The sequence below is a fragment of the Mytilus trossulus genome, chromosome 3, assembly GCF_036588685.1.
Source record: "Mytilus trossulus isolate FHL-02 chromosome 3, PNRI_Mtr1.1.1.hap1, whole genome shotgun sequence".
Classification (NCBI taxonomy): domain Eukaryota; kingdom Metazoa; phylum Mollusca; class Bivalvia; order Mytilida; family Mytilidae; genus Mytilus; species Mytilus trossulus.
Window position 1 is genome coordinate 85611096 of NC_086375.1, and position 27584 is coordinate 85638679.

At 32.1% G+C, this 27584-nt stretch overlaps 1 protein-coding gene across 8 annotated transcripts in view; it reads right to left on the bottom strand.

Annotated features, from left to right (window-relative positions):
* Positions 1–27198, bottom strand: part of LOC134712700 (mediator of RNA polymerase II transcription subunit 12-like protein) — a 53430-nt gene extending 26232 nt beyond the window's left edge. For 4 of the 8 annotated variants that reach the window (XM_063574508.1, XM_063574504.1, XM_063574502.1 and 1 more), the window contains exons 1-24: positions 27031–27198; positions 23455–23520; positions 21015–21053; positions 20296–20400; positions 19449–19529; positions 18779–18938; positions 17643–17836; positions 17132–17242; positions 16710–16852; positions 15741–16114; positions 15182–15199; positions 11601–11737; positions 8000–8131; positions 7495–7621; positions 6913–7127; positions 6603–6641; positions 5578–5686; positions 4568–5136; positions 3776–3939; positions 3180–3288; positions 2692–2822; positions 1916–2032; positions 1177–1318; positions 525–651 (exon numbers count right to left, since the gene is read on the bottom strand). In XM_063574508.1, the coding sequence (XP_063430578.1) occupies positions 525–651; positions 1177–1318; positions 1916–2032; positions 2692–2822; positions 3180–3288; positions 3776–3939; positions 4568–5136; positions 5578–5686; positions 6603–6641; positions 6913–7127; positions 7495–7621; positions 8000–8131; positions 11601–11737; positions 15182–15199; positions 15741–16114; positions 16710–16852; positions 17132–17242; positions 17643–17836; positions 18779–18938; positions 19449–19529; positions 20296–20400; positions 21015–21053; positions 23455–23520; positions 27031–27135 (3514 nt within the window). In that variant the 5' untranslated portion in view covers positions 27136–27198. The remainder of the gene's footprint in view (positions 1–524; positions 652–1176; positions 1319–1915; positions 2033–2691; positions 2823–3179; positions 3289–3775; positions 3940–4567; positions 5137–5577; positions 5687–6602; positions 6642–6912; positions 7128–7494; positions 7622–7999; positions 8132–11600; positions 11738–15181; positions 15200–15740; positions 16115–16709; positions 16853–17131; positions 17243–17642; positions 17837–18778; positions 18939–19448; positions 19530–20295; positions 20401–21014; positions 21054–23454; positions 23521–27030) is intronic. The other 4 variants (XM_063574509.1, XM_063574507.1, XM_063574506.1 and 1 more) reach the window with 3 other exon arrangements.
* Between the last annotated feature and the right edge of the window lie 386 nt (positions 27199–27584).

The following is a 27584-nucleotide window of genomic DNA, read 5'->3' on the forward strand; positions in this document are numbered from 1 at the left end:
TACATTAAAAAAAAAAAAAAAAAGTAGAAAAGTTTACATACAGTTTGGCTACAAGATTTGGCTCAAAGTAATATGAAACATGGAAAGCTTAAACTATAAAGCATTTGATATATAAATCCCACATGGACTTCTGTTGTTTAATAGGTGTAAATTTGATGCATGTATCCACTAAAAAAATCTACAAAAGATTTTCAAGTTATCATCAATGTAAACAATTTTTCTTAATCTAATATGGATAGCAGTTTTCTTCTTTCGAAAATGTCTGTGGTGTTAAACAATCAACATTTAGTCATCAATAGACGGAAAATAAGATGACTTCAAATTAATTTCTGACCTGACATTTCTAACTTGTACACTGCTACAATGTGACATGTGACTTTATGGTAGCATCTATATTATTGTATAAATTGCAGTATAGCTTTCAAAACAAACTTTTATTGAAATGCATTTGTAACTTAACTAGAAAACTAAGTGAACTCAACTAGAAAACTAATTTAAAAATTTCATCAATAAAGTAAACCAACCTGTTTTTACTGCCAGCAGTGAGGGAAGTATAACATGAATAACTAAATCTTGTAGAGAGAAACAATGTCTGGCAACCAAAATGGTGGTAAATACAGCCAAGTTGTTGTGAATCGACATGTCACTGACCTACAAATATATTCACAAATAATTAGGCCATGATAAATAAATTTTCTGATTATGTTGTCACCTGAACAAAATAATTGTTATGTTTTGTATTCCATTATTTTAACAATTGCTAAACACAAGTGTTGTTTGAATTTCCCTAACTTTTAACTGGTGAAATAGTGATAAATGTAACAGAGTACAGAGTAAGAAAATACTCTCAGAGAGAGAGGGATTTTTCATTAATGTATGGTTTATATCTATTCAATGCTTTTAAAAAAAACATTTTCTGTGCCTTATGTCAGCAAAATATGGCTTTTCAAGTTAAGTTTGTAAATATCTTAACATGCTGACTTGAAAACAAAGTAAGAATGAACAGCCCACAATGTTGTAAAGGCTTCTAAAATTTCTGTGCGTCGTAAAATGTTAGGATTAATAGGCAATTCATATCCAATTTATCAAAATAATTGTTGGTTCCACATTCATACAGCAGTTCTTAATAAGAGTGGACTTTTCCTTGTTGGTTATCTAAAAGATTATTAAACTCACTTCACATTGTGCTAATACGTCTATAAATCCACAACTATGATTGGATGAACAGCATAATGACTGGAGAACTCCTAGCCAATCAGAACTCAAGGCATTATATCTAGCTGTTAGTTCAGCACATAAAATGGAAATCTCATTCAGTCTGAAAAACATTTAAATCAAACAAAGTTAATTTATTTTTACAACACTAGATAAAAAGAGAACTCTAATGCAATGTAATAATGCTATGTATAAATAGACAATGTTGGCAGTCAATTCCACACAGCTGACCGTCAAGAGTCAATGGCAACTATGTTGCACACAGCATTCAACAATTCCTGTATAATTCAAACGTTTTGATATTTAACGTTTTACTTGTAAAGCATTAGAATAGTGAATAATATATATGGAGAAAAAACTCGAGTCACTTTCTTTCAATCAATTTTCAACAATCAAATGATGTAGCCACCAACATGACAGGCTAAAAACAGGCTTCTGAAAGACTTACAACTTATAACAAGCTGTGATTGTTGTGGTGAATTCTTTACAAAACAAAATCCTACAGATCTGTATCTATTTTTCATAGTATCAAGTTATATGTGTGTTTACCTTGACTTCGGTGCTGTATAAGTTATTCATTATTTAATCACATGACAATCATGTGACTTACCTCTCTATAGATGGAGAATTACAGACATGGATGACAGATTACAGCGTCTTTTGATTAGTTATCTAATGACATGACATACATGTGACTTACCTCTCTATAGATGGAGAATTACAAACATGGATGACAGCATTACACACAAAACTATATCTGTTAGCTGGAGTGTCTGTTAAATGTTTGATTACGCTAGACTCATGTTGATGATGAGCTCTATAAATAGATTAAATCATCAGGTTCAATTACAATTTAATGATAAATGGGGCTTAAAAGTAGGAATTTGTTGACTCTTTTTCAGTAAATAAAATCAAGCAAAAGAAATTTTTTTTTTTTTAAAAATATAAAAGGATGACAAACATTGAGAAGACTAGTCTAATCAACTTAAAGATAAGGCAAACAAGAAATTGAAAGAAACTTAAAATGTGTCACATGTTTGAAACTGCCACATGCTTTATGTACCAGTCCAAAAGTTGGGAGACTGTTGTTCAATGGTTGTCATTAGTTCATGCTGTTTATATTTTTTTTTTGGAATTGGTTTGTATAATTAATAGTTTCTCTTGTTTTCATTTCGTAGCCTTTTACAGCTAAATTTACGGTATGGGTTTATCTCATTGCTGAAGGTTAACTCATGTCCTATAATGGCTTATCTCAATGTCATTTGAAATCTAGTAGATATTTGTCTGTTCTTACCACATCACTTTACTTTTATATTACATGGTATAGTTTTACAAGGTGTAGCTTAGTGATATAAATCATGAGGCTATGACTTGATGTTTCTATGTATTTATGTGGCAGAACAGAAAAGTGTTATGGATAGAAATAAGCTTTGAATCAGGGAGAGGGTATCACTATATATAACTCTTACAACTTACTTGGTATTATTTATAAAATCTATCATAAATGAAGGATCCCATAAAGAATTGGATGCCAGTGGTGTAGTAGTAGCATACAGCGTCATCTTCATCTTACGGTGGGCATTCAGGAACATCTCAGAAAACTTCTCCTGTAATCAAATAACATAAACGATGGTCAAAGCTTTATAACAGTTTAAACATTGTAGGAAACTAATAGCATGTAACCTGACAATTAATGGTAATTATGAGACAGAAATTTGAAAATATGATAGCCTTACAAAAAAAATTGTATTTTCCAGAAAGTTTTTACATTGTTGAAAACATACAATATGTACTATGTAAACTGATGGTAATTATGAGAAGGTTGAAAATGTGATAGCCTTAAGAAATACAAAAAAAAGATTTATTTAAATTGCTTTTTTTAGAAAGTTTTTTGAATCATAATGAACTATTTTAATAACAAATACATTGAATTTGAACTCAATAGTATATTATCTTTAACTTACGACAAGGTAACAACAGGAGCTATACGCATCATATAGATATGCCAGTATACAACGTTCTGATGAGGAACAGTCAGCAGGGTTATACACATTCTTCACTACACCAATCAAACTGTAAATAAATATCACATGGCATAACATGAGATATGTGTATGTCTTTTAAATTAATTAAGTATCATCTAACAGACCATTCTTTCTGTAATAAACATGTAAAGTACAAAGGGTACTAGCCACTACAAATTTCTAATTTATTAATACAAAGTAAAATATCTTAATAAAGTATGGTTTTGAAAAGTTAACAACATAAAAAGGTGACTTCTGTATGTACTCAGTAAAAATCAAACAAGTATTGAAGACTTTTTGTACACGTTCAGATCATGGACTTTCCGATTGGATTTCCTTTGAGTTCAGTATTTTTGTGATTTTACTTTTCATTCGATACATAACTGTTTATAATACATCCAAAAGGCAGAGAACTTTCAAATAAATTGTTGATTTATTTTCTATTAGCTGCCCTACAATTTGTTTCTATTTGAACAGCCATTACATCTATTTTAAATATTATTATTATAGAACATAACATGTTTGAATGGCCTTACCCTTCAAATGCTTGTATAGTCAGATCATTAGACACTAGTAGATAGGCATGATATTTTCTAAACACACCAACTATACAGAGACATAGAGATGTAGTGTAGCTTCCACGTAAGGCTGACTTCAGTTCTACTAACTTGTCATCGGCACTACTCAGATCTTTCAACAGCTGAAATCAGATAATAGGAATCATAAATAACAAATGTAAATATCTGATGAAAAAATCCAATTATTATTCTCTCAGGTGGCTGAAGAAAAACTAATCGACCACTTTCGAGTTCACTAGAAAAAACTTGTCAAATATGCGCGCCTTTAATAACGTCATTTAGCAGATAAACAATGTACATGTGCTTGTAGGTAAATATAAATGTGTGTGCACTCAAAAAAATAAACCTTCTATCCCACAATACTCTTTAAATAGAAATAAGTAGACATGGTATAATTGCAAATGAGACAACTCCCAACAGGAATGAATTAATGTAAGTAAAATTGATAATCTCTCCATTAGAACCTGGCATATTATATATGTATTCCCTATGCAAATCCTCAAGTGTTTTACAACCATATAAAGTTTCATCGATATCCATCAAACCGTTAATAGACAGAATTATGCTTACAATGCTTCTAGGCAGAAGACAGACGGACAGGATGCAAGATGCTGATAAATTCAAGCAGCTACCAATACTGTTTGTGCCTTTAAATATTTGTCTTATTTGTAAGCTATATTTCATTTATTGTTGAGAAGGCTACAATGTCATGAATGTATTATATTTGGGAAATTAACATATTCAACTCACCTGAACAGAAAATTCCAGCAAGCCATAAATATTACACGAATATTCCATTAGATCAATTAGGAAAGAAATATTCTCCACTAAAGGGAGGTAGTCTGAGTTTTCATTCACAAATCCATTTATCTGTTCTAGAACAGCTGTCACACATGAATGAGTTACAACATGCTGATCATAATACGACAGTTTCTGAAATTTGTTAAAAATCCCTTCAAAAATACTTTCAAAGTTTGTAGCAGACTGAACTGAACTGGCCTCTCCTATTTCTTTATCTTTCTTCTTCTTGTTTTTACCAAGATCTCCACTGCTGACATCAATACAATTCTTTTTGCTGAATAATCTCAATGTTTCTTTGGTCACTTTTTTGACAATATGTCTGGCCTCATCCCTAGCTTTACCTACACCATACAATACAGTCATCCTTTGGTTACATTCGTGTGAGGACATTTCATCTTGAGGAATGGGGAAATGTTGAGCATACAACATGTGCCTTGATGGTCCTTTTGGTGTTTGTACAGATTCATGGTTCTGAACCGTTACCTGTTCCTTTTCAGACTTCACAGATTTTACTGAGGCTGTGAAAAATAATACATTTATAACATTGTAGTGCTATCATAGTTTGTATTACATGGCAACTAAAGGGAACTACTCTTTAACGCTAAATAATAAAATGGTCAAAATCTTATTATCCATGCATTGTATTCAAATTAAAAAAAATTGTAAAGTGGTACTTTAAATATCATTTGGAAACCAAAATAAAACCTAATTTTTGTTATCTAAGGGAAAATTCTTTTGAACCATAAATGTTTGAACCATCAAAATCAAACTTGTATTTTATAATCCACGACACTGTGTTAAAATATCAAAATATTTGGTCAAGTGGTACTGTAAATTATCATTTTAAAATCAAACTTGAAATAAAGACTAACGATAAATGAATGGACTAACCTTACATCAATATATAACCTCCCACCTCGAGGCGGAGTATAACAAACTTAGCATACTTTTAATCTTACCCGGTTGTTCTGGACTAGTCTTCTGTTCTTCCTTAACCACAGGACCAAACAAACTACCAAAGTCACTGTCCATGTGAATATCAAAGTCAATCTTTATATCTTCTTGTGGCTGTAAAAAAGAATACAATTATGGTCAATCTTTACATCAGAATGTCAGATCAGTGGAAACTTTTGTGGTTTGTTACTAATCTTGTCAACTTCAAATAAAACTGATTGTAATTTAAATTATGGATGCTAGACAATTAATAAAGAATTGAACTTATAATCAGGAATATATACCATTGCCCTTTGTGTTTTGGAAGAAAATTTTGGATTCTTGAAGGGGTACTGACTTGTAAGACTTAACACCAGGGTTTAAATTCTAAGGTTAGGAGTGTAGGAAGAAAGCAGACATTCAAGTGGTGGAAATATTAAGGATTGGAAGACAGCAGACAAATTTGCAGTAAAATGGATGACAAAAAAGATAAACAGTCAAATAGATGTCAGAAAAATTAATAATAGAGGACAAAGTCCTAAAATTAATATTTGACAATGCTTTTCTTGTCAAACAGTTTTGAGGTAAAGTGTTGATTTGAAGAAGCAAAAGCCAAATAAATTAAAGTGTTAATTAAGTTGTTGAAAAAAATAACAATAATATGGTTTTTGCACTGATGTTGGTGTTTAATATGAATAAAGGGAGATGTGAGGTAAGCATAAATGAGACACCAATCCAAGGATAATATTAGAAGTCTAGAAGGACACATATATTGTTCAACAATAGACTTTTGTCTTTAAAATATTCCATGCTCTTAATTATTCGAAAATTCTGTAAGTACTTCCTTTAAAACATTTTATTGAAAAGGGTTAACATTTCAAACTTTACATGTTAATTTAAAAATGTGTATTTTGATGGTAAATATAAGGAAATTTAACATTTCTTTATTCAAATTTTGGCTGGATATGGTTTTGAATGTACATATTGTGTATGAATTGATTGAATGCCATCAATAAGTGAGATTTTAATAAACAAATTTTATACTATTTACCTTTTCAAAAAGACTCAGGTAATTATCTATTGTCTCAACCTTTATTAAGAAGAAAAGTTGTTCATTATCACCACCAAACAAAATAAATAATTTACAATTCAAATCAATATAATATCACATCATAGGATTCATTTACTTTAAAGTAGTTTCTCAAAATCAAAATATCAAAATAATTTCAACAATATACATTTGATCTGGCCTTCATTTACTTCAGCCACTGGACATAACGCAAGCAACAATCAATCAATCAATCAATTACTTAAGGTAACCTAATCCAAATACTGCTCAGATTAAAATAATAATTGTTCACCTCGTTCCTGATGCTTTCGTTCTGACTTTTAACACTTGATATATCTATACTCTCTGCCATAGAGGACATAAGGTCAGGTGACGAAGATAGATCTCCTCGTGATATCAAAGTGCACATATAAGAATCATGGGAAAATACATCATGGCGAATCAGCTCACAAAATAACATTATCAAATTAGCAAAACCTTGTTTGTTTTCCTCATTTGGATTCTCATCTGAAACAATAAATAAGTTTCATGCATTTCATATCCATTACCAGAAAGATTCATCATATTATTTTTAATGATAAATCAAGAAAATTGAGGTCATATGTCCAAAGTATGAAATGACATTTGTTTTAAAAGATTTGAAGATTTTATCTCCTTTAGCAACAGACCCAGTTAATTTGAACTTTTTCGGTAATACTTACAACTACCAGTAGCTGTGACTTGTACAAGGAAGAAAACTTAGAATATAGAAAGTAATGGTAAAAAAATCACTTTAAATTAACCATGTGTGTATATGTACAAATTTGCATCAGACTTTTCCTTATTGACATTTCGAAGACGGATCCCATCTTTATCCTCTAGTTTAATCACTTACCTAAACAAGATGCTCTTTCATCCAGAAACTGGAACAGAATATTCTGGAAGACAGGTGTTTCCATGGGAACTAATGTATCTGATGCTACTGAATCCTTATCAGTCAACATATCAGATTCACCATATTTCTACAATAAAATAAAATCAGGGGTCAATTACTTATAAAAAGCCTAATATTCAAAGTATTATATATGTAAAACATGATCTTACGGAAACCTTGGATAAGTGTATATCTTAAGAAACTATGAGCATTTTTTAATGTGGAGATATATCAACCCAGTTTTTTGTAAACAAAGATGTATTTTCTGATTAAATTGTTTAGTGCATGAAGCCATGAAGATGACTCACATTATAACAATCCCCCGGTATAAAGAGGAACAGTCATATGGTTTACCAGACCTATAAAATATTGTCCTGAGGAAGCATTGAACAATATAATTTCTCATTCAATTTATCTACTATAAAATAGCTACAAAATATTGTCCTGGAGAGAACATTGTATTTACCTCACTCCTGAGTTCATTCTGTAATTTCTCCATCAGTTTAGCTACTACAACAGCCCTATAGTTCCCACTCCTTTGTGTACTGACAGCCCAGTCAATTAGAAGGTTTATTATTGGTTCCAAACTACCAAATGTCTGAAAAATATTTATATTCAAAGCAACTAAATTAATTTAACTGTGGACTTGTACAACATTTGTGGGTATAGGTAAACCATGAATTTAAATGTTGAACTAAGAACACATTTTCTACAGGCAAGAATGCTGACTTAGGCAAACCCCAGAAATAGAATAACAACAATAATTCCACCTTATGTAATAATGCTGTATTTTGATTGGATGAGAGACATGGTATTTTTTACCAATTTCTATGTATTGAGATTTTCTTTTCTCTGCCGGGGTATTTGTCATTAGGGAATTCCATGTGCCGGGGTATTTGCTGGCAAATACCATGGTAGATGGGTACCCTAGCAAATACCATGGCAGATGGGGAACAACATGTCTAAAAATAACTCAATGAATTATTTCTATTCTAATATATGACAAATTCATGGTCATTTTAAATATACGGTTCCAGATGAAATATTTTAAGGATAAAAAACATCATTTGAAAGAGGTAAAAATTCCCTGAACCTGTACTTTTAATGACGTCATAAATAAAATTCAACGGAAATGAATTGTTCACTTGTCACATAAAACTGGAATCCACTTGTATTACGTTTCACTCAAACTGATGAACTAAGTGTAGTAGTCAGCCGAGAATCAGCAAATAATCATAAAAGGCCAGCTAGTGACTGCACATAAAACTAGAGGCTCTAAAGAGCCTGTGTCGCTCACCTTGGTCTATGTGCATATTAAACAAAGGACACAAATGGATTCATGACAAAATTGTATTTTGGTGATGGTGATGTGTTTGAAGTTCTTACTTTACTGAACGTTCTTGCTTCTCACAATTATATCTATAATGAACCTTGCCCATTAGTAACAGAGAAAAATATTTGGTAAAAATTTACATAAATTTACCGAATTAATGAAAATTGTTAAAAATTGACTATAAAGGGCAATAACTCCTTAAGGGGTCAATTGACCATTTAGGTCATGTTGACTTATTTGTAGATCTTATTTTGCTGAACATTATTGCTGTTTACAGTTTATCTCTATCTATAATAGTATTCAAGATAATAACCAAAAACGGCAAAATTTCTTTAAAAATTACCAATTGGAGGGCAGCAAGCCAACAACCGATTGTCCAATTCATCTGAAAATTTCAGGGCAGATAGATATTGACTTGATTAACATTTTAACTTCTTGTCAGATTTGCTCTAAATGCTTTGGTTTCAGAGTTATAAGCCAAAATCTACATTTTACCCCTGTTCTATTTTTAGCCGTGGCGTCCATCTTGGTTGAATGGCCAGGTCATCGGACACATTTTTCAAACTAGATACCCCAAAGATGATTGTGGCCAATTTTGGATTAATTTGGCTCAGTAGTTTCAGAGGAGAAGATTTTTGTAAAAGATTACTTAGATTTATGAAAAATGGTTAAAAATTGACTATAAAGGGCAATAACTCCTAAAGGGGTCAACTGACCATTTCGGTCATGTTGACTTATTTGTAAATCTTACTTTGCTGAACATTATTGATGTTTACAGTTTATTTCTATCTATAATAATATTCAAGATAATAACCAAAAACAGCAAAATTTCCTCAAAATTACCCATTCAGGGGCAGCAACCCAACAACAGGTTGACCGATTCATCTGAAAATTTCAGGGCAGATAGATCTTGACCTGATAAACATTTTTATCCATGTCAAATTTCCTCAAAATGCTTTGGTTTTTGAGTTATAAGCCAAAACCTGCATTTTACCCCTATGTTCTATTTTAAGCCGTGGCGGCCATCTTGGTTGGTTGACCAGGTCACGCCACACATTTTTTAAACTAGATACCCCAAAGATGATTGTGGCCAAGTTTGGATTAATTTGGCTCAGTAGTTTCAGAGGAGAAGATTTTTGCAAAAGATTACTTAGATTTATGAAAAATGGTTAAAAATTGACTATAAAGGGCAATAACTCCTAAAGGGGTCAACTGACCATTTCGGTCATGTTGACTTATTTGTAAATCTAACTTTGCTGAACATTATTGCTGTTTACAGTTTATCTCTATCTATAATAATATTCAAGATAATAACCAAAAACAGCAAAATTTCCTCAAAATTACCAATTCAGGGGCAGCAACCCAACAACAGGTTGACCGATTCATCTGAAAATTTCAGGGCAGATAGATCTTGACCTGATAAACATTTTTATCCATGTCAAATTTCCTCAAAATGCTTTGGTTTTTGAGTTATAAGCCAAAACCTGCATTTTACCCCTATGTTCTATTTTAAGCCGTGGCGGCCATCTTGGTTGGTTGACCAGGTCACGCCACACATTTTTTAAACTAGATACCCCAAAGATGATTGTGGCCAAGTTTGGATTAATTTGGCTCAGTAGTTTCAGAGGAGAAGATTTTTGCAAAAGATTACTTAGATTTATGAAAAATGGTTAAAAATTGACTATAAAGGGCAATAACTCCTAAAGGGGTCAACTGACCATTTCGGTCATGTTGACTTATTTGTAAATCTAACTTTGCTGAACATTATTGCTGTTTACAGTTTATCTCTATCTATAATAATATTCAAGATAATAACCAAAAACAGCAAAATTTCCTCAAAATTACCAATTCAGGGGCAGCAACCCAACAACAGGTTGACCGATTCATCTGAAAATTTCAGGGCAGATAGATCTTGACCTGATAAACATTTTAACCTCATGTCAGATTTCCTCTAAATGCTTTGGTTTTTGAGTTATAAGCCAAAAACTGCATTTTACCCCTATGTTCTATTTTTAGCCGTGGCGGCCATCTCGGTTGGATGACTGGGTCACGCCACACATTTTTTAAACTAGATACCCCAATGATGATTGTGGCCAAGTTTGGTTTGATTTGGCCCAGTAGTTTCAGAGGAGAAGATTTTTGTAAAAGCTAACGCCGGACGACGGACGACGGACGCCAAGTGATGAGAAAAGCTCACTTGGCCCTTTGGGCCAGGTGAGCTAAAAATGATAAGAAATGATTATACGGTCAATGCAATTTGACAGCGCAAATAGCACAGCGGCAGTGTATACAAAAATTATTCATTCAAGTTGAAATTACATACGATACCTAATTATAATAAGGTTACTGATGTTGAACATTCGGTGGAATTAAACAATTATATCATGCTTACAAGGGGTATTTGCCAAAAATACCGGTTTCGAGGTAATCAAATTTCCCTCGCCTATCGGCTATGGAAATTTGTACCTCTCAACCAGTATTTTTGGCAAATACCCCTTGTAAGCATGATATAATTGTATAAAATACTAGTTTCCTTAAATCTGTTATAAAATAAACAAAGCCACAGTACATGTATCACATGTATCATAAAGTAATAGTAAAATCATAGTTGAACGTCCATGTAGTCCTACATTTGTTACAGCAATTACATTTAATTGAAATTTCTAATGACATATTTGTCTTAAGTTATCCTAAATAATTGTCACATAACAGATAAAGAAAACCTCCTATTTACCTCATTTCCATCTTTGTGTAAGTTTGCAGTAAATATTTGATCATACAGTGTGTCTAAGGAGCTGTCAGTCTGTACTTTGTGGAAGTTATGTCTGTCCAAGGTATCCAGAACATCTAACACTTTGGCAATGGTATGACCTGAAGGCAAAATATCTCAAACTTATACATCTAACACTTTGGCAATAGTATGACCTGCAGGCAAAATATCTCAAACTTATACATCTAACACTTTGGCAATAGTATGACCTGAAGGCAAAATATCTCAAACTTATACATCTAATACTTTGGCAATAGTATGACCTGAAGGTAAAATATCTCAAACTTATACATCTAACACTTTGGCAATAGTATGACCTGAAGGCAAAATATCTCAACTTATACATCTAATACTTTGGCGATAGTATAACCTGAAGGTAAAATATCTCAAACTTATACATCTAATACTTTGGCAATAGTATGACCTGAAGGTAAAATATCTCAAACTTATACATCTAACACTTTGGCAATAGTATGACCTGAAGGCAAAATATCTCAAACTTATACATCTAATACTTTGGCAATGGTATGACCTGAAGGTAAAATATCTCAAACTTATACATGTACATCTAATACTTTGGCAATGGTATGACCTGAAGGTAAAATATCTCAAACTTATACATCTAATACTTTGGCAATAGTATGACCTAAAGGCAAAGTATCACAAACTTGTACATCTAATACTTTGGCAATAGTATGACCTGAAGGCAAAATATCTCAAACTTATACATCTAATACTTTGGCAATAGTATGACCTAAAGGTAAAATATCTCAAACTTATACATCAACATATGGAAATAGTATGATCTAAAGGCAAAGTAACTCAAACTTATACATCTAATACTTTGGCAATAGTATGACCTAAAGGCAAAGTATCACAAACTTATACATCAACATATGGCAATAGTATGACCTGAAGGCAAAATATCTCAAACTTATACATCTAATACTTTGGCAATAGTATGACCAAAAGGCAAAATATCTCAAACTTATACATCTAATACTTTGGCAATAGTATGACCTGAAGGCAAAATATCTCAAACTTATACATCTAATACTTTGGCAATAGTATGACCTGAAGGTAAAATATCTCAAACTTATACATGTACATCTAATACTTTGGCAATGGTATGACCTAAAGGCAAAGTATCACAAACTTATACATCAACATATGGCAATAGTATGACCTGAAGGCAAAATATCTCAAACTTATACATCTAATACTTTGGCAATAGTATGACCTAAAGGTAAAATATCTCAAACTTATACATCAACATATGGAAATAGTATGATCTAAAGGCAAAGTAACACAAACTTATACATCTAATACTTTGGCAATAGTATGACCTAAAGGCAAAGTATCACAAACTTATACATCAACATATGGCAATAGTATGACCTGAAGGCAAAATATCTCAAACTTATACATCTAATACTTTGGCAATAGTATGACCTGAAGGCAAAATATCTCAAACTTATACATCTAATACTTTGGCAATGGTATGACCTGAAGGTAAAATATCTCAAACTTATACATTGACATATGGCAATAGTATGATCTAAAGGCAAAATATCTCAAACTTATACATCTAATACTTTGGCAATAGTATGACCTAAAGGCAAAATATCTCAAACTTATACATTGACATCTTTAATAACAGAATTCTATACAATTAAACGAGAAGACCTCATTTTTGGTGTCGCTTCTCTTCTTTCCACAATAAATTAATCAACACGCCTCTGTGTCCTATAGGTTTCAGTGCATAGTCGCATTTGTCATCCATTCATATGATTATTCAGATTGTGTTATTTTGGGAGAAAAACGAGAAAAAAAAAGGCATCCAGATATTGTCCCGTCATTGGACGAAATTTTAAGTCTGATTAGACTTCCGGTTGTGTGTTTTTCTGTATACTGTAATATAAGAATTCTATCTGCTATCATTTTCAAGTTTACTATCCACGGCGGTCACATAGTTTATTAAAAAGAGAGGGTATGTATACATGTATACTATATCAGAGACATATGTAGTATATGTCTCTGACTAAATCAATGACCACCATGGATCGATTAGTAAACTTAAAATTGAAAGAAAATACACTATATTTATATAGTAATGAATGTTCATAATATACAGATAAGCGCTAAAATTATTCATGTGAACTTTTGATACCTTTTCTGAAATTCTCCAGTTATTTAATCTTTTACAAAATTCATTGATTACAAAAAAAGAAGATGTGGTATGATAGCCATTTTGAGACAAGTCTCCACAAGAGACCAAAATGACACAGAAATTAACAACTATAGGTCACCGTACGACCTTCAACAAAGAGCAAAGCCCATACCGCATAATCAGCTTTAAAAGGCCCCGAACTGACAAGGTAACACAATCCAAACCAGAAAACTAGCGGCCTTATTCATGTACAAAAAATGAACGAAAAACAAATATTTAACACATAAACAAACGACAACCACTGAATTACAGACTCCTTACTTAAATGTTCATAACATACTCAATGTATTATGTTCATATTGAAATTGATATAATATGTACAAAAAATGAACGAAAAACAAATATTTAACACATAAACAAACGACAACCACTGAATTACAGGCTCCTTACTTAAATGTTCATAACATACTCAATGTATTATGTTCATATTGAAATTGATATAAAACCAAAAATTGGGAATTTTGGAAATAAAGGAGGAGGGATATAAAAAAACATTTTCCTGTCCCCAATAACCTATGACTTATGATACTTCTGCTGAAATTCCCCACTAAATGTATTATGTTCATATTGAAATTGATAGAAAACCAACATTTGGAATTTTGAAAATAAAGGAGGAGGGATACAAAAAAACACCACATTTTCCTGTCCCCTAATATCCTTTGACTTTATGATACTTTTGCTGAAATTCTCCAGTCATTCAATATTTTACATAATTCTTCCAACAACACTTTACATACTTTCAACTACGCTCTGAATGCCCGCGATTTCGCGGGTGTGTTCTAGTAGTAAATAAAAAGCAAAGTAAAATAAGATTTTTTAACTCTTCTTTGTATTTTTAGATTTTACAGTTGTAAGTTAATAGATCAGATGTACAAATCATTTCAGAGCATCTGAGCATCTGAGATCACCCCCAGTTTTTTTTGTTTGTTTTTTTTTTTTGGGGGGGGGGGGTGTTAGTCTTTAGTTTTCTATGTTGTGTCTTGTGAACTATTATTTGTCTCTTTGTCTGTTTATTTTTTAGCCATGGCGTTGTCAGTTTATTTTTTATCTATGAGTATGACTGTCCCTCTGGTATCTTTCTCCCCTCTTTCAAAGGGTCAAATCAATGTTCTCCTACAACTCTCTTAAAACTCAAATATCTGTAGAAATAGTATTACCTCTCTAAAATCTCAAGCGTCTGTAGAAATAATATTAACTAATTAAAAAATCAAAAGTATCCAACACACCAAAAAAACTATGAAAACAATAATTTAAAATGCAGAACAAAATCAACAGAAACAATAAAGGTTTAAAATAAATGCATTTTTGCCCATACCACATATATACACACATCCTGAAATCCAAATGAATATAAAAATAAAGGATTGCAAATGAGCCACACTTATTTATCAATATACAAATGACATGAATTTACCAACAAAAGGTCTCCTTCAGAACTTTAAAAAAACGTTTATTGTCAACCTTATGACGAAATGGCAACTTCTTATGCTAATAAATAAAATTTTGAATCATACTGAATTTGGTTTTACTTCAAAAATAAAAATTGTAAGAAAATGTATAAAATTGTTAATTAACTTTCTTCAATTATTACAATCAAACCAAGATAACTAATACAGTAGTAAAGACTTCTATCAAGAGTTTGAGCTCATTCGCATTGTACAGTTTTTTAAGGAAGGCTTTTAAGTGACTGCTGTCTGATTAACTTACATCCATATCCCCTTTATTTCATATGTAAATTTAGTAGAAAATATAACAGCAGCTTATTCTATATTAGATTCTCAAAATAAATTATACTGGACAATGCAGAGGAGAGGTAAAAAGACAATGGGAGCATAGTATATATGTACACCAGATATAAAGTTATCATTTCTTACCCCTGGTGGATTGTTGACATTTATCAGAGGACCATTTCATTTCGGCACCTCTTCCTCTAACCCTGATCTGGTTTTCTGCTGTCCTCAACTGGGCCCTTATCTGTGAACGCTGTGGATTATCTGGCATTGGAAGGGCTGATGGGGGACAAGGTAACAAGTCTAATGGGGATGCACACATGATATGGGTACTTCGACCCTCCCCCAGGTTATTCCACACCAGTGCAGTAGGACAGAGAAGAGTGATGTATTGTGCAATAGCACTGAGACTGAGTATGATCCCACGGTGTTGTGGACAGTTGATATACTGCTGGAACACAGCGTTTAGAGGATTGGGTTGTGGTGGAAGTATCTGTCCATTATTGGCTGAAGTCATCCTGAAATACAAGTCATCAATTAACATCATAAATATAATTAATTTATCAAAGAAAATTACTGTGACAATGTCTACAATTTTAACAAAAAAATAAATTTATAATGTGTTATGCTCTAATTCTAATTTACAGAATTTGTCATCCTTATTTTGAATTTATCAACTGTGTCCTATTTCCTGATTGTGGCAATTGTTCTGAGTCTAGATAATCAATCAATATACTGGATAGTTGATCTGTTAAATTAATTACCACAATGATTATTTTTAAATAGAACAAAATTTCAATGATTTCAATACACATTTATATTAAATCTATTAAAATTGAAAAAGTCTAGTTAACCAGTTAGCAGGTTTTTAGTATTCAATATTCTGTCCATCCTAATATAAACACTGCTTTGTACTAGACTGAAACGCTGAGCCGGATTTCAACCTGCAAGTTCACATGTTAAGCAGGAAGCAGCAAATATCAATTTTATAGTCTAATCTAAAATGAGGAAAAAAGAAATCCCATGATGAGATTTTTCACAAGACTCAAAACATATTCATGAACGAGTTTCCTACATTAAAACTGCACACTATGAACATTATATAGAATATACCCTTGTCCATTGGCAGCCAGCATAGGTGAATCTGTTCTAGGGACAGACAACTCTGATTCACTACATAGAGTGGCAATCTTTTTACAGGAATAATGTGCTAACTTTCTGGACAGTAACACTGACATTGTTATCTCATCTAAATACTGAAAAATAAAGAGAAAATTTAGCAAAACAATTTCTAAGCAGGATCATACATTTTTTTAATCATATAAAATCTGTAAAGTATGTCCATTGTTAAGGTTATTGCTGAAATGTATTATTTTGAATTTCAATACTATCAGATCTAAATTGTTATATACTAAAAATCTTTTTTTCTTACCTATCAAAAATATGATTCATTAAATTAGACCATGAATTGTGAAACATTCCCTGCTATTTGTTTGTGTTTTTAACATGTTCTCAGACACTGAATGATCTATTACCTCTAACACTTGTGTAAGGATCATTTTTATAACTGTGTCATCAGGCTGTTTTAGTTTCTCCAGGCTGTCAATTATCCATGTCAAAAATTCATGTCTGTCTAGTAATCCTTCCTGAAAATACCAAACAATTCTTATGTTACACACATATGTACCAAAATACCATATGCATGTTAAACAGTTTCTATCTATTGAATTTTAGATTCACCTGTAATTATTTTATTTTCTGTTTTGTAAATTATTGTTAGTGATGTCTTTTTACAGATTCATTTTGTTTCTTTTTTGAGTTTATTATATACATAAAGCACTTGCTTGAAAAAATAATCAAAACATCACAAAAAACTATGAGGTATAGGTTTTGCCCATTGTTGAAGGCAATACAAGTGATTTGTATTTTTTTTAAATCCATGTTGTTTGGTAGATAGATGTTAAATTGGCAATCATTCAATCATATCTTTATGGTAACAGTACATCTATCAGTTAGAGTCCATTCATTTAATTTTTACATATTTACATCACACAAATGCCTGGCCAATTTACAACCAAACTGCCACTGTTTCTGTGCTAGATCTTGGTCCACTTTATAAGCTGGCTGTACTGACTGGACTGTTAGGAACCCTGAGGTTGGTCCACCTGGAGCACTGTGATGAGGCTCGTTTATTTTCTGTAGCTGGTCGTTTAAGTATTTCATCATGGAATGGGACCATTCTAAATACACAATAAAATAATCAGATATTTTATTACAAAGATCAGGTTTAAAGAAAAAAATCTTTGTGAAACAATTATTCTACTTTATGCCATACAATTAATATATAATCTACTGTATGTCTTCAGCTAGAGTCTCATATGAAACTGTTGCTCTTTAGGGAAAAAGGACATGTTTAAATCTACTAAGGATGAATATTCACACCAAAATAAACCCATATCTAATGAAAGCTGAATATTATGATATCATATAGCCGGTATTAATTGCGGGTGTAAAATTTAGTGATTTTAGTTGAATAATTTATACAAAATATTTTGGCAGATTCAATGCTTTAATCTTTACCTTTGCATGTGCACTTTTCAATTTGTGGAATTTATTTTGTCTGTTTTGTTCTATACGTGAAAATAAGTGAAAATTTACACCCCGCAAAAATAACCTGCTTAAAGGTATAAATTACATATCAATTTATGTTGATAATGGCCATTTGCTTGATTTGTTCTGTTACCTATTCTAATATCATACTCAGACTTCTTTTTAACTGAGTTTTACTGTACATAGTGCTGTGTATTTTTTATCCACACTAGCTAGAGATAAAGGGTGCGAGTTGAGATCTCACAAAACATGTGAACCCCGATGCATTTAAGGGCCTGTACTAATTCTGGACCTCAAGATTTTGTTTGTTATTTAATTTTGGGTTCTCTATTTGTTAAAGTTTTAATAATGTGGTTTCCATTTAGCTGAACTAGTGTACATAATAGTTGTGGGGCCAGCCGAAGCCTGATTTTCCTGCCTTGTTGAAAACTCATTGGTGGCCTTGAGCTGTTTTCTGCCCTTTGGTTGGGTTGTTTTCTCTTAAACACATTTCCCATGTCCATTCTCAATTCTAGTGTTTAATTAAATTGCTCAAATACATGTTAGTGTAAATGTAAACATGGCTTCCTTACCAACAGACTGATCAACTGCCTGCCTCTTTTTTGTTTTATTTTCCTGCATGGCAACATTGTAAGCTCCTGTCATTTTTATAAACCAGGCACATTTATAATTGGGTATGTTGTATTCACACAGCGTGGAGAAAATCTCTTCTTTCTTGTTAAAAGTTGGCACCTAAAAAACAACACTCTATAATTATACATGTCAATTATAATAAGTTGTTTCAAAGCAGGTTTAGTTTATCATAGTATGATTGGTTCTTCCTAAAGATCTTCTTATTCTGAAATTGAGATCCATACTATAATTTGTAAATAAAAGTAAAAGAAACAAAAAAGTTTGCTCTTGTTTTCATTTAATATTCAATTCAAACTTCCTACTGAATAACTAATGTTATATGGAATTCCAAAGGGGAAATTTTCTATGATTATTAATAATTAAACTTAATTGAATGTTGGAAATGTAGGAAAAGCAATTTTCTAATTGAACGTAAACTGTGTGTCATTTATAGTTGCCTTGGGCTAGTTAGTACATTTTGATATATGCAAAATTAATAAAGAAATTGTTATGGTTTAAGAAGTAATATATGTATATTTCCTGCTAAATTTTGAACCATGGGGAGGGGTGTGGGTTTTCTCTGAGAAACATCTTGTTGTGAGATAATTTAAGTAATGTATCTGATCATACCTTTTTACCAAGTTGGTGTAAGGGTTTATTTCCTGCTAAATCTTTAAACCATGCTTCCATCGCACTCTTGTTCTTTGCAGCCTAAAAGAAGTCATGGACAAATTCAATTATATTTTAAGTAGATTAATACATAACAAAATATTTTTATTTAAAAAAAAACAGATAGAAAGAGTCTGATAAATGTATATATGCACAAGTTCTTCAAACTAGTATAGGCATATTTTCAGTAACCTTTTAGTAGCATTTTCAAATAAAATTGAGAATGGAAATGGGGAATGTGTCAAAGAGACAACAACCCGACCAAATAAAAAAACAACAGCAGAAGGTCACCAACAGGTCTTCAATGTAGCGAGAAATTCCCGCAGCCGGAGGCGTCCTTCAGCTGGCCCCTAAACAAATATAAACTAGTTCAGTGATAATGAACGCAATACTAATTTCGAAATTGTACACAAGAAACTAAAATTAAAATAATACAAGACTAACAAAGGCCAGAGGCTCCTGACTTGGGACAGGCGCAAAAATGCGGCGGAGTTAAACATGTTTGTGAGATCTCAACCCTCCCCCTATACCTCTAACCAATGTAGAAAAGTAAACGTAGCATAGCAAATAACATAGCACCCAACTTACATGATACTATAACTATAACATATTTTACACTTTATCAACATTTTCTCTTATATAGAATAATCTCATGGGTAGTTGATAATTCTTAAAGCATTTTACACCTCTCAAGAAGTAGTATGATTTTATATCAATAAACACTTTGACTCTATCTTCCATATCTTCAAAAATTCAAAGTTTTCTCAAATATTTCTGCATGCTAATGTGAATAACTTAATGAACTTACTGGCCAGAAATTATCTTTGGATGGCTGTTGTTTCTTTTTGGAGGTATCTTGAAATGTGTTGTATTCTTTCTTCTTGTTAAGTAGAGCAATAAATTCTGATCCAAACTGTTAAGTATAACAAAGTAAGATAAGCCATGCTATTTCTAATACATACATGATATAATTAATAAAATAACTAAAATGTCACATGTTGTTCCTATATTTGTTTTCAGGGACATTAACAACCAAGATGAATAAAAGAAATGAGAAAATTTATTGAACATTGTATTAAAATTTTCCTATAAATATCATTACCTGCATCATTAATTTTATTTTAAAATGGCAGGAATAATATGATAAAAAAAAAAGACTGGATGAATTTGGTTTGACATTTTAACAAGAATGGAACAAGCATATACTAAAGTTGAATCAGTTATTTTGTAATAATTGCAAGAATTGGATCATTATATTGATGATTAAAAAAAACATCAATGAACTAGTCAATTAGACTTATATCAATGGAATCTCAACAATATTTTTGATTTTGATAAAATTGGCTAATATCTACGTTGAGAATGTATTACATTGGCTTCTTCTAAAAATCAATTTGTAACTGATTCAAGTACCTATTTTCATACATTTATGTTACTGAAGAAGATGTATGTTATATATACATTGTGTCTATATGACATATCTATAATTCATAGTAAAGTGTTATTTTCTTCAGTTTATTAACAAACCTTTTCTTCACTGATGTTCTCTCTTCTTGCTGACCCATACTACAACAAAATAACATCAATTATTTGATTAACCTTTGCAGAATTAAAGAAGGAGTCAAAATTATAAATCCCAAAAGCGGGTTACACATTTTTAATAATTTGAATACTTTTAAATAGATCTTAAATAGTAAATTCACCGGTCAGGTTTATAATCATGATAATGTAGAAACTGAAATTCTGGACCAAACATTATAACAAATACTGAAATATAACTTATTTAAAATCTTACAAATATACTTTTACAATCAATGTAACAAGTTTCTTTTCAAACAACTATTATTTTTTCCGCTTATGTCAAAGCATTAACATGATTAATAAAAAGAAGGATGAGTAGTTCCCATTGTTCACGATAGCAACTTTAAGTCTGTTACTCCATAAAAATCTTTTTTTAATTGGTAACTAGTCAACTAAAGAATTTACACAATATGTTCATTGTATTTCAAAATAAACTATCACTAATGACTGTGGATCACAGATATGCTGATTTCCCCCATTGAATATGTTGACAAACCTCTATATATATTCTCCATTCCCTTCATTAAATACCTCATAACAAGAATTCAAAGGAGATAAAAAAGAATATACTAGTACATAAAGATTAAATCACTTTTGACATATACAGGAGATAGGTTTTAGTTTAAACACTATTTTATTTTCAAAAGTGCACAGAATACAATTATACAATAGAAATACAGGGATTTGGAGATTAGAAGAACTTATAGATAGATTTGGTCCTACATATCATTTACTTTAGCAAAAGTTTGTCTAAGGGTAAACTACATGTAGTTGTGATACAGTATGTCAGTCGAGTTATAATCAGCCAGGGTTGTTTTCATTTCACATAAACAGTTTCTAATCTTTATATAAATGTAATATTTGCAACCGGACATTAATTGTCACTTATCTTATAAACAAGAGGCTCTCAAGAGCCTGAATCGCTCACCTTAATTCTTTTGGTTAAATCTCTCATCAATGATTATTTTGGCTTTTCAATTTATTTAAATGTTTTTGGATCAACCTATTTTCTTCAAAAGCAAAAAAAAAATCATTTTCTCCTATGTTCTATTTTAGCCATAGAAGCTATGTTTCTTGACATACAAGGAAATAAAATATAAAATTTATACTAGATACTATAAAACTCATTTAGCCTAAGTTTGGCTGAAATTGATACAGCAGTTTCAAAGGAGAAGATTTTTTAAAGTAAGTCAACATGATGAACAAATTGTGAAAAAAGTCTTTAAAGGGCAATAACTCCTTACGGGGTCAATTGACAACTTTGGTCAGATAGACTTATTTGTAGATCTTACTTTGCTGAACATTATTGCTCACTTTACAGTTTATCTCTATCTATAATAATATTCAAGATAATAACCAAAAACAGCAAAATTTCCTTAAGATTATCAATTCAGGGGCAGTAACCCAACAACAGGTTGTCTGATTCATCTGAAAATTTCAGGGCAGATAAATCTTGACCTGATAAACAATGCCAGATTTGCTCTAAATGCTTTGGTTTTTGAGTTATAAGCCAAAAACTGCATTTGACCCCTATGTTCTATTTTTAGCAATGGTGACCATGTTTGTTGATAGATCAAAACTTCGGATACAATTTATAAACTAGATACCCTAAGGAACATTCAGTTAAAGTTTGGAAGTATTTGGCCCAGTATTTTCAGAGGAGAAGATTTTTGTAAAAGATAACTAAGATTTACGAAAAATGGTTAAAAATTGCCTATAAAGGACAATAACTCCTAAAGAGGTCAACTGACCATTTCGGTCATGTTGACTTATTTGTAAATCTTACTTTGCTGAACATTATTGCTGTTTACAGTTTATCTCTATCTATTATAATATTCAAGATAATAACCAAAAACAGCAAAATTTCCTTAAAATTACCAATTCAGGGGCAGCAACCCAACAGCGGGTTGTCTGATTCATCTGAAAATTTCAGGGCAGATAGATCCTTTGACCTGATAAACAATAATACCCCATGTCAGATTTGCTCTAACTGCTTTGGTTTTTGAGTTATAAGCCAAAAACTGCATTTGACCCCTATGTTCTATTTTTAACAATGGCGACCATGTTTGTTGATAAATCAAAACCTCGGATACAATTTATAAACTAGATACCCTAAGGAACATTCAGTTGAAGTTTGGAAGTATTTGGCCCAGTAGTTTCAGAGGAGAAGATTCTTGAAATAGTTTACGACAGACGACAACGACAGATGACGGACGCCAAGTGATGGCATAAGCTCACTTGGCCCTTCGGGCCAGGTGAGCTTAAAAGGTACAGGAGGTAATCAGTCGCATAAAATGTCCTTTATAAACGTACAACTGGAAAGAAAATGCTATACCCATGACATCTACATAATCCATGTGACTGATTGTCACTAATTAACACTTACCTCGTCCATGTTATACATCTGTGTGTTGTTAAACCCATGTTTAACACTTTTCTCTGTAAGTTCATCCTAAATTATAAAAAAATATTATTATGGTTTTCATGGTTGTAACTGCTGCAAACAACTCCTGAAATATTAATAAATTATATATTCAAATATAATAATTTTCATATTGTTTTTGTATTATTCTGTGATCTAACTTTCACAAGTCCATTGATCAAGGTTTAATGCAAATGGTTGCCCTTCCAGTCAACAAGAACCAATCTGCCTTGTGACTTATGCTGGGCCACTATTTACCGGTTATTAAAAGGAAAAGGGCTAGTGTTTCTTTGCAGACTGCTCTTAATGTCCATGCCAATCAATACAATAGTCAATACAGTTTTTACCTAGATTTTAAAATCCAAAGGAGTATCAAGTCCGTTCTTTCCCATAAAATGTGTATCCCCTGGATTTTGTTCACACCAATGAATTTTTATTAGATTAATAATTTTCTATTCAACAATGTTCAATGTTATTTTGTAGTTCATTGTTCAGTTGTATACCAAAATATAATTTTAATGTTCTTGTCAGGAATCATGAAAAATATGAAATATATATTCGTCTCATAAGAATGAAGTGGCTGCACACTTTCCATCATAAAAGCATTCATAATTGAGTCTGTAGCAAAGGCTAAGGTCCAACCTAAAATATTGAAAGAACAAAATAGGCTACAAAGAGGATTAACTGAGAACTCAGCTCCAATGAATTGCTCCTTCTTCATTGAAGAATTTATTAGAGAATGCAGGGATGCTGGTAAAATAATATATATAGCGCTTCTAGATGCTAAATCGGCATTTGATGTGGTAACGCACGAGAGTATCCTACGAAAGCTATACATAGCAGGTGTAGATGGACTACTATGGAAACTTATACATAGTCTTCACATGGACTCTAGCAGTGTAGTTAAATTTAATGGTCTAATATCTGAACCATTCTCAATATGTCAAGGCGTAAAACAAGGTGGTATACTGAGCGCTGACCTGTACAAGCTGTACATCAACAATCTCCTAACAGATATCGAGTATTCTGGATTAGGAGCAAAAATAGGATCTATTTGCTGCGCAGCTCCAACTTGTGCAGATGATGTGGCACTAATGAGTGACAACCCCGAGGAACTACAGGTACTCATTAACATGGCATACAACTACAGTCGAAGGGAGAGATATAAGCTTCAACCAGTGAAGAGTGTTATTCTACCAGTATATCCAAATCGTAGAAAACAGAAAGAACCTTCCTTTCCATGGAGTATAGGTAACTCAATAATGCCAATAGTTAGCCAAACAACCCATATGGGGGTCTTGCGCACATCAAAACCAGATGATCCTAATCCGTTGTATGAAAACGTTAAAAAGGCTAGACGAGCCATGTACAGTCTTATGCCAGCTGGTTTGCATGGGAAAAATGGACTGGACATACAGTCATTGCTACATATATTTAACATCTATGTCATCCCTGTACTTCTGTACGGCCTGGAATTAGTAACTCCTACAGGAAAAAACTTTGATATTATTGACATATTCCACAAAAAATGTATAAAGCAGTTACTTTCCTTACCAACAAGTACAGCTACGCCCGCCATATACATTCTGTCTGGACAACTACCAATAGAGGGTCAAATACATAAAAAGATCTTGTCATTATTTGGAAATATATCTAGACAACCACATGATAGTTTAGAAAAACAAATTGCATACAGACAACTACTTATGAAAATGGATGATAGTCACAGCTGGTTTATCATTGTTAAAACGATTCTAGCGAAATACAACTTACCATCAGCTATACATGTATTAGACAGTCAAATTCAAAAATTAAAATGGAAGACCATGGTAAATAAAGAAGTATCAAAGTATTGGAAACATTTTATCGAGGGTCATTGTAAACTATACCCCTCACTAAAGTATTTAAATATTCAATATATACCAGGGAAGACACATGTATTAGTAAACCTATCTGCTAGTAATTCCATGCAAGAAGCTATGAGAATACCCGTAAAATTAAGAATAGCAACAGGAAGTTATATACTCATGGCTGACAGAACAAAGCATTCAAAAAACAAAGGATTATTGGGAACTTGTCCTTTGTGCCAAACATCAGATGAAACCTTGGAACATTTCCTACTGCTTTGTCCTGCGCTGTCGAACCAGAGAAAATCAATCTTGAGCAATATCCAAATGCTACACGAAAAGCTCCGTATTCAATTCAAAAACAACGGTAGCGAAGTAGGCCTTATCCAAGTGATAGTTGATTCAAGCACAATTGGATTACTGGAACCCAGATGTGACAAATCAATCCTAATGGACATAGAATTTCAATCAAGGAAACTGTGCTTTCTACTACACACAAGCAGGTCAAGAATTCTCAATGATATCGATCGAACATGAAGTTAGCTTAATAGATACCTTGAGCGTGGGTTACGCCACACTCTAAGGATAAAACTACGAAGCAACCTCAATATTATTACAAAATGAGCGTGGATTTCGCCACACTCTTGGGACACAACTATGAAGCGACCTCAACATTATTACAAAATGAGCTTGGATTTCGCCACACTTGTTAACTGATCCATAATGCCTTCTTATACAAACACATATACGTCAACACAACAAAAGCGTGGATCTCGCCACACTTTATTGAAGATGCTAAATATTTGTCATTGTTTATAACAGAGTAAGCGTGGATCTCGCCACACTTTACTGAAACTTACTACAACTTAGCCCAATAAAATCCTTTGAAGCAGTAAGCGTGGGTACGTGGCCACACTACACTGTGGTATACAGATAAAAGCTAACTATCTTAAATAAAACCAGCAAATATACAGAAGACCGATTTCCGTGGATCAACATGTAAATAAACTGTAAATATCGAGAAAATAAATTTTAGATTTTAAATGTCATGACATTGAATTACCTCACGTTTTTATGCCGATACATATGTATATACAACCACTTTTAATATTCCTTATAATGATGATAGATGTCTACCAGTGTGACTTTTATATTTTAATCATTTAGAGATAAACATGTACATTTACAAGGTGGTGGAATACTCATGATTGAGGTGCTCCTTTATTGGAGGAAGTTACGATATACAAGTTACAATTCATAGCACAAATTCCTGTGATAAACGAAAATATATGATTTGACCTAATCCTGAGGTCAATATTATGACACAACTGTTCTTTTTGTGCTGGATTATTTCATCCGGGTACTTAATTTCTCCGTTTGTATTTTCACACGGTACTTATTGGTTATTTTGTTAGGCTCAGGATTATGACATATGATATAGTAAATTTAAGTCTTCTGTGTTCATTGTTTTTGATTGGACACTTTCGTCATTCCTATTATTTTGTGCGGTCAGTTTTTATTGGTGGAGGAAGTAAGAATTCCAAGTAAAAACCGGCGACCTTCGGTAGGATAACTTCGATGTGATGCAGGAATCTTTTAAAGTAAACAATGAATCGCATTCATAATTTGCTATATTTATAATGGACGGTAGCTCATCGGAAGTAAAACTAACTTCCTTTCTTAAAATAAATACCTCTTTCTGTTTGGGTTCTTGTGGATATACATCTGGCGGTCCCAATCTAGGTTTCTTTAAAGGTCTAAATTCCTGTGAAGGATATGCAGACATCTGCATCTGCATCGTAAATTTGTCAGATTGGGGAAATTTACATTTTCTGGGTTGATCGGCGTCGTTTCAGTAGTATCTGTGCAGCTGGTAATTGAAACGCCCAATTGATCTCGATTAAAATAAAGAGTTATCAAACAAATAAAACAACAAAAAACATGTATATAAGACCCTCACATGTAAATACTGCTATGGTGCACGTTTCTTTTATTATATTAAAAATTTAAAAAAAAAAAAAAATAGATACAAAATAAAACAGTCTGTATATATATATATAAAAACAACTTATAAATGAAAGTAAACCTCCTACATAGTGTGCTGTACATAGTTATCTACATACAACCAAAAAAAAAATCTTACAAAATTTACCCCAAATACTCTAATAATATATATATTAGAGGTGTTCCTATTTAAAGGAAGCTAATACAGAGAAGAAGAAGAAGTTATCTTTCTTAGGCCGTGAC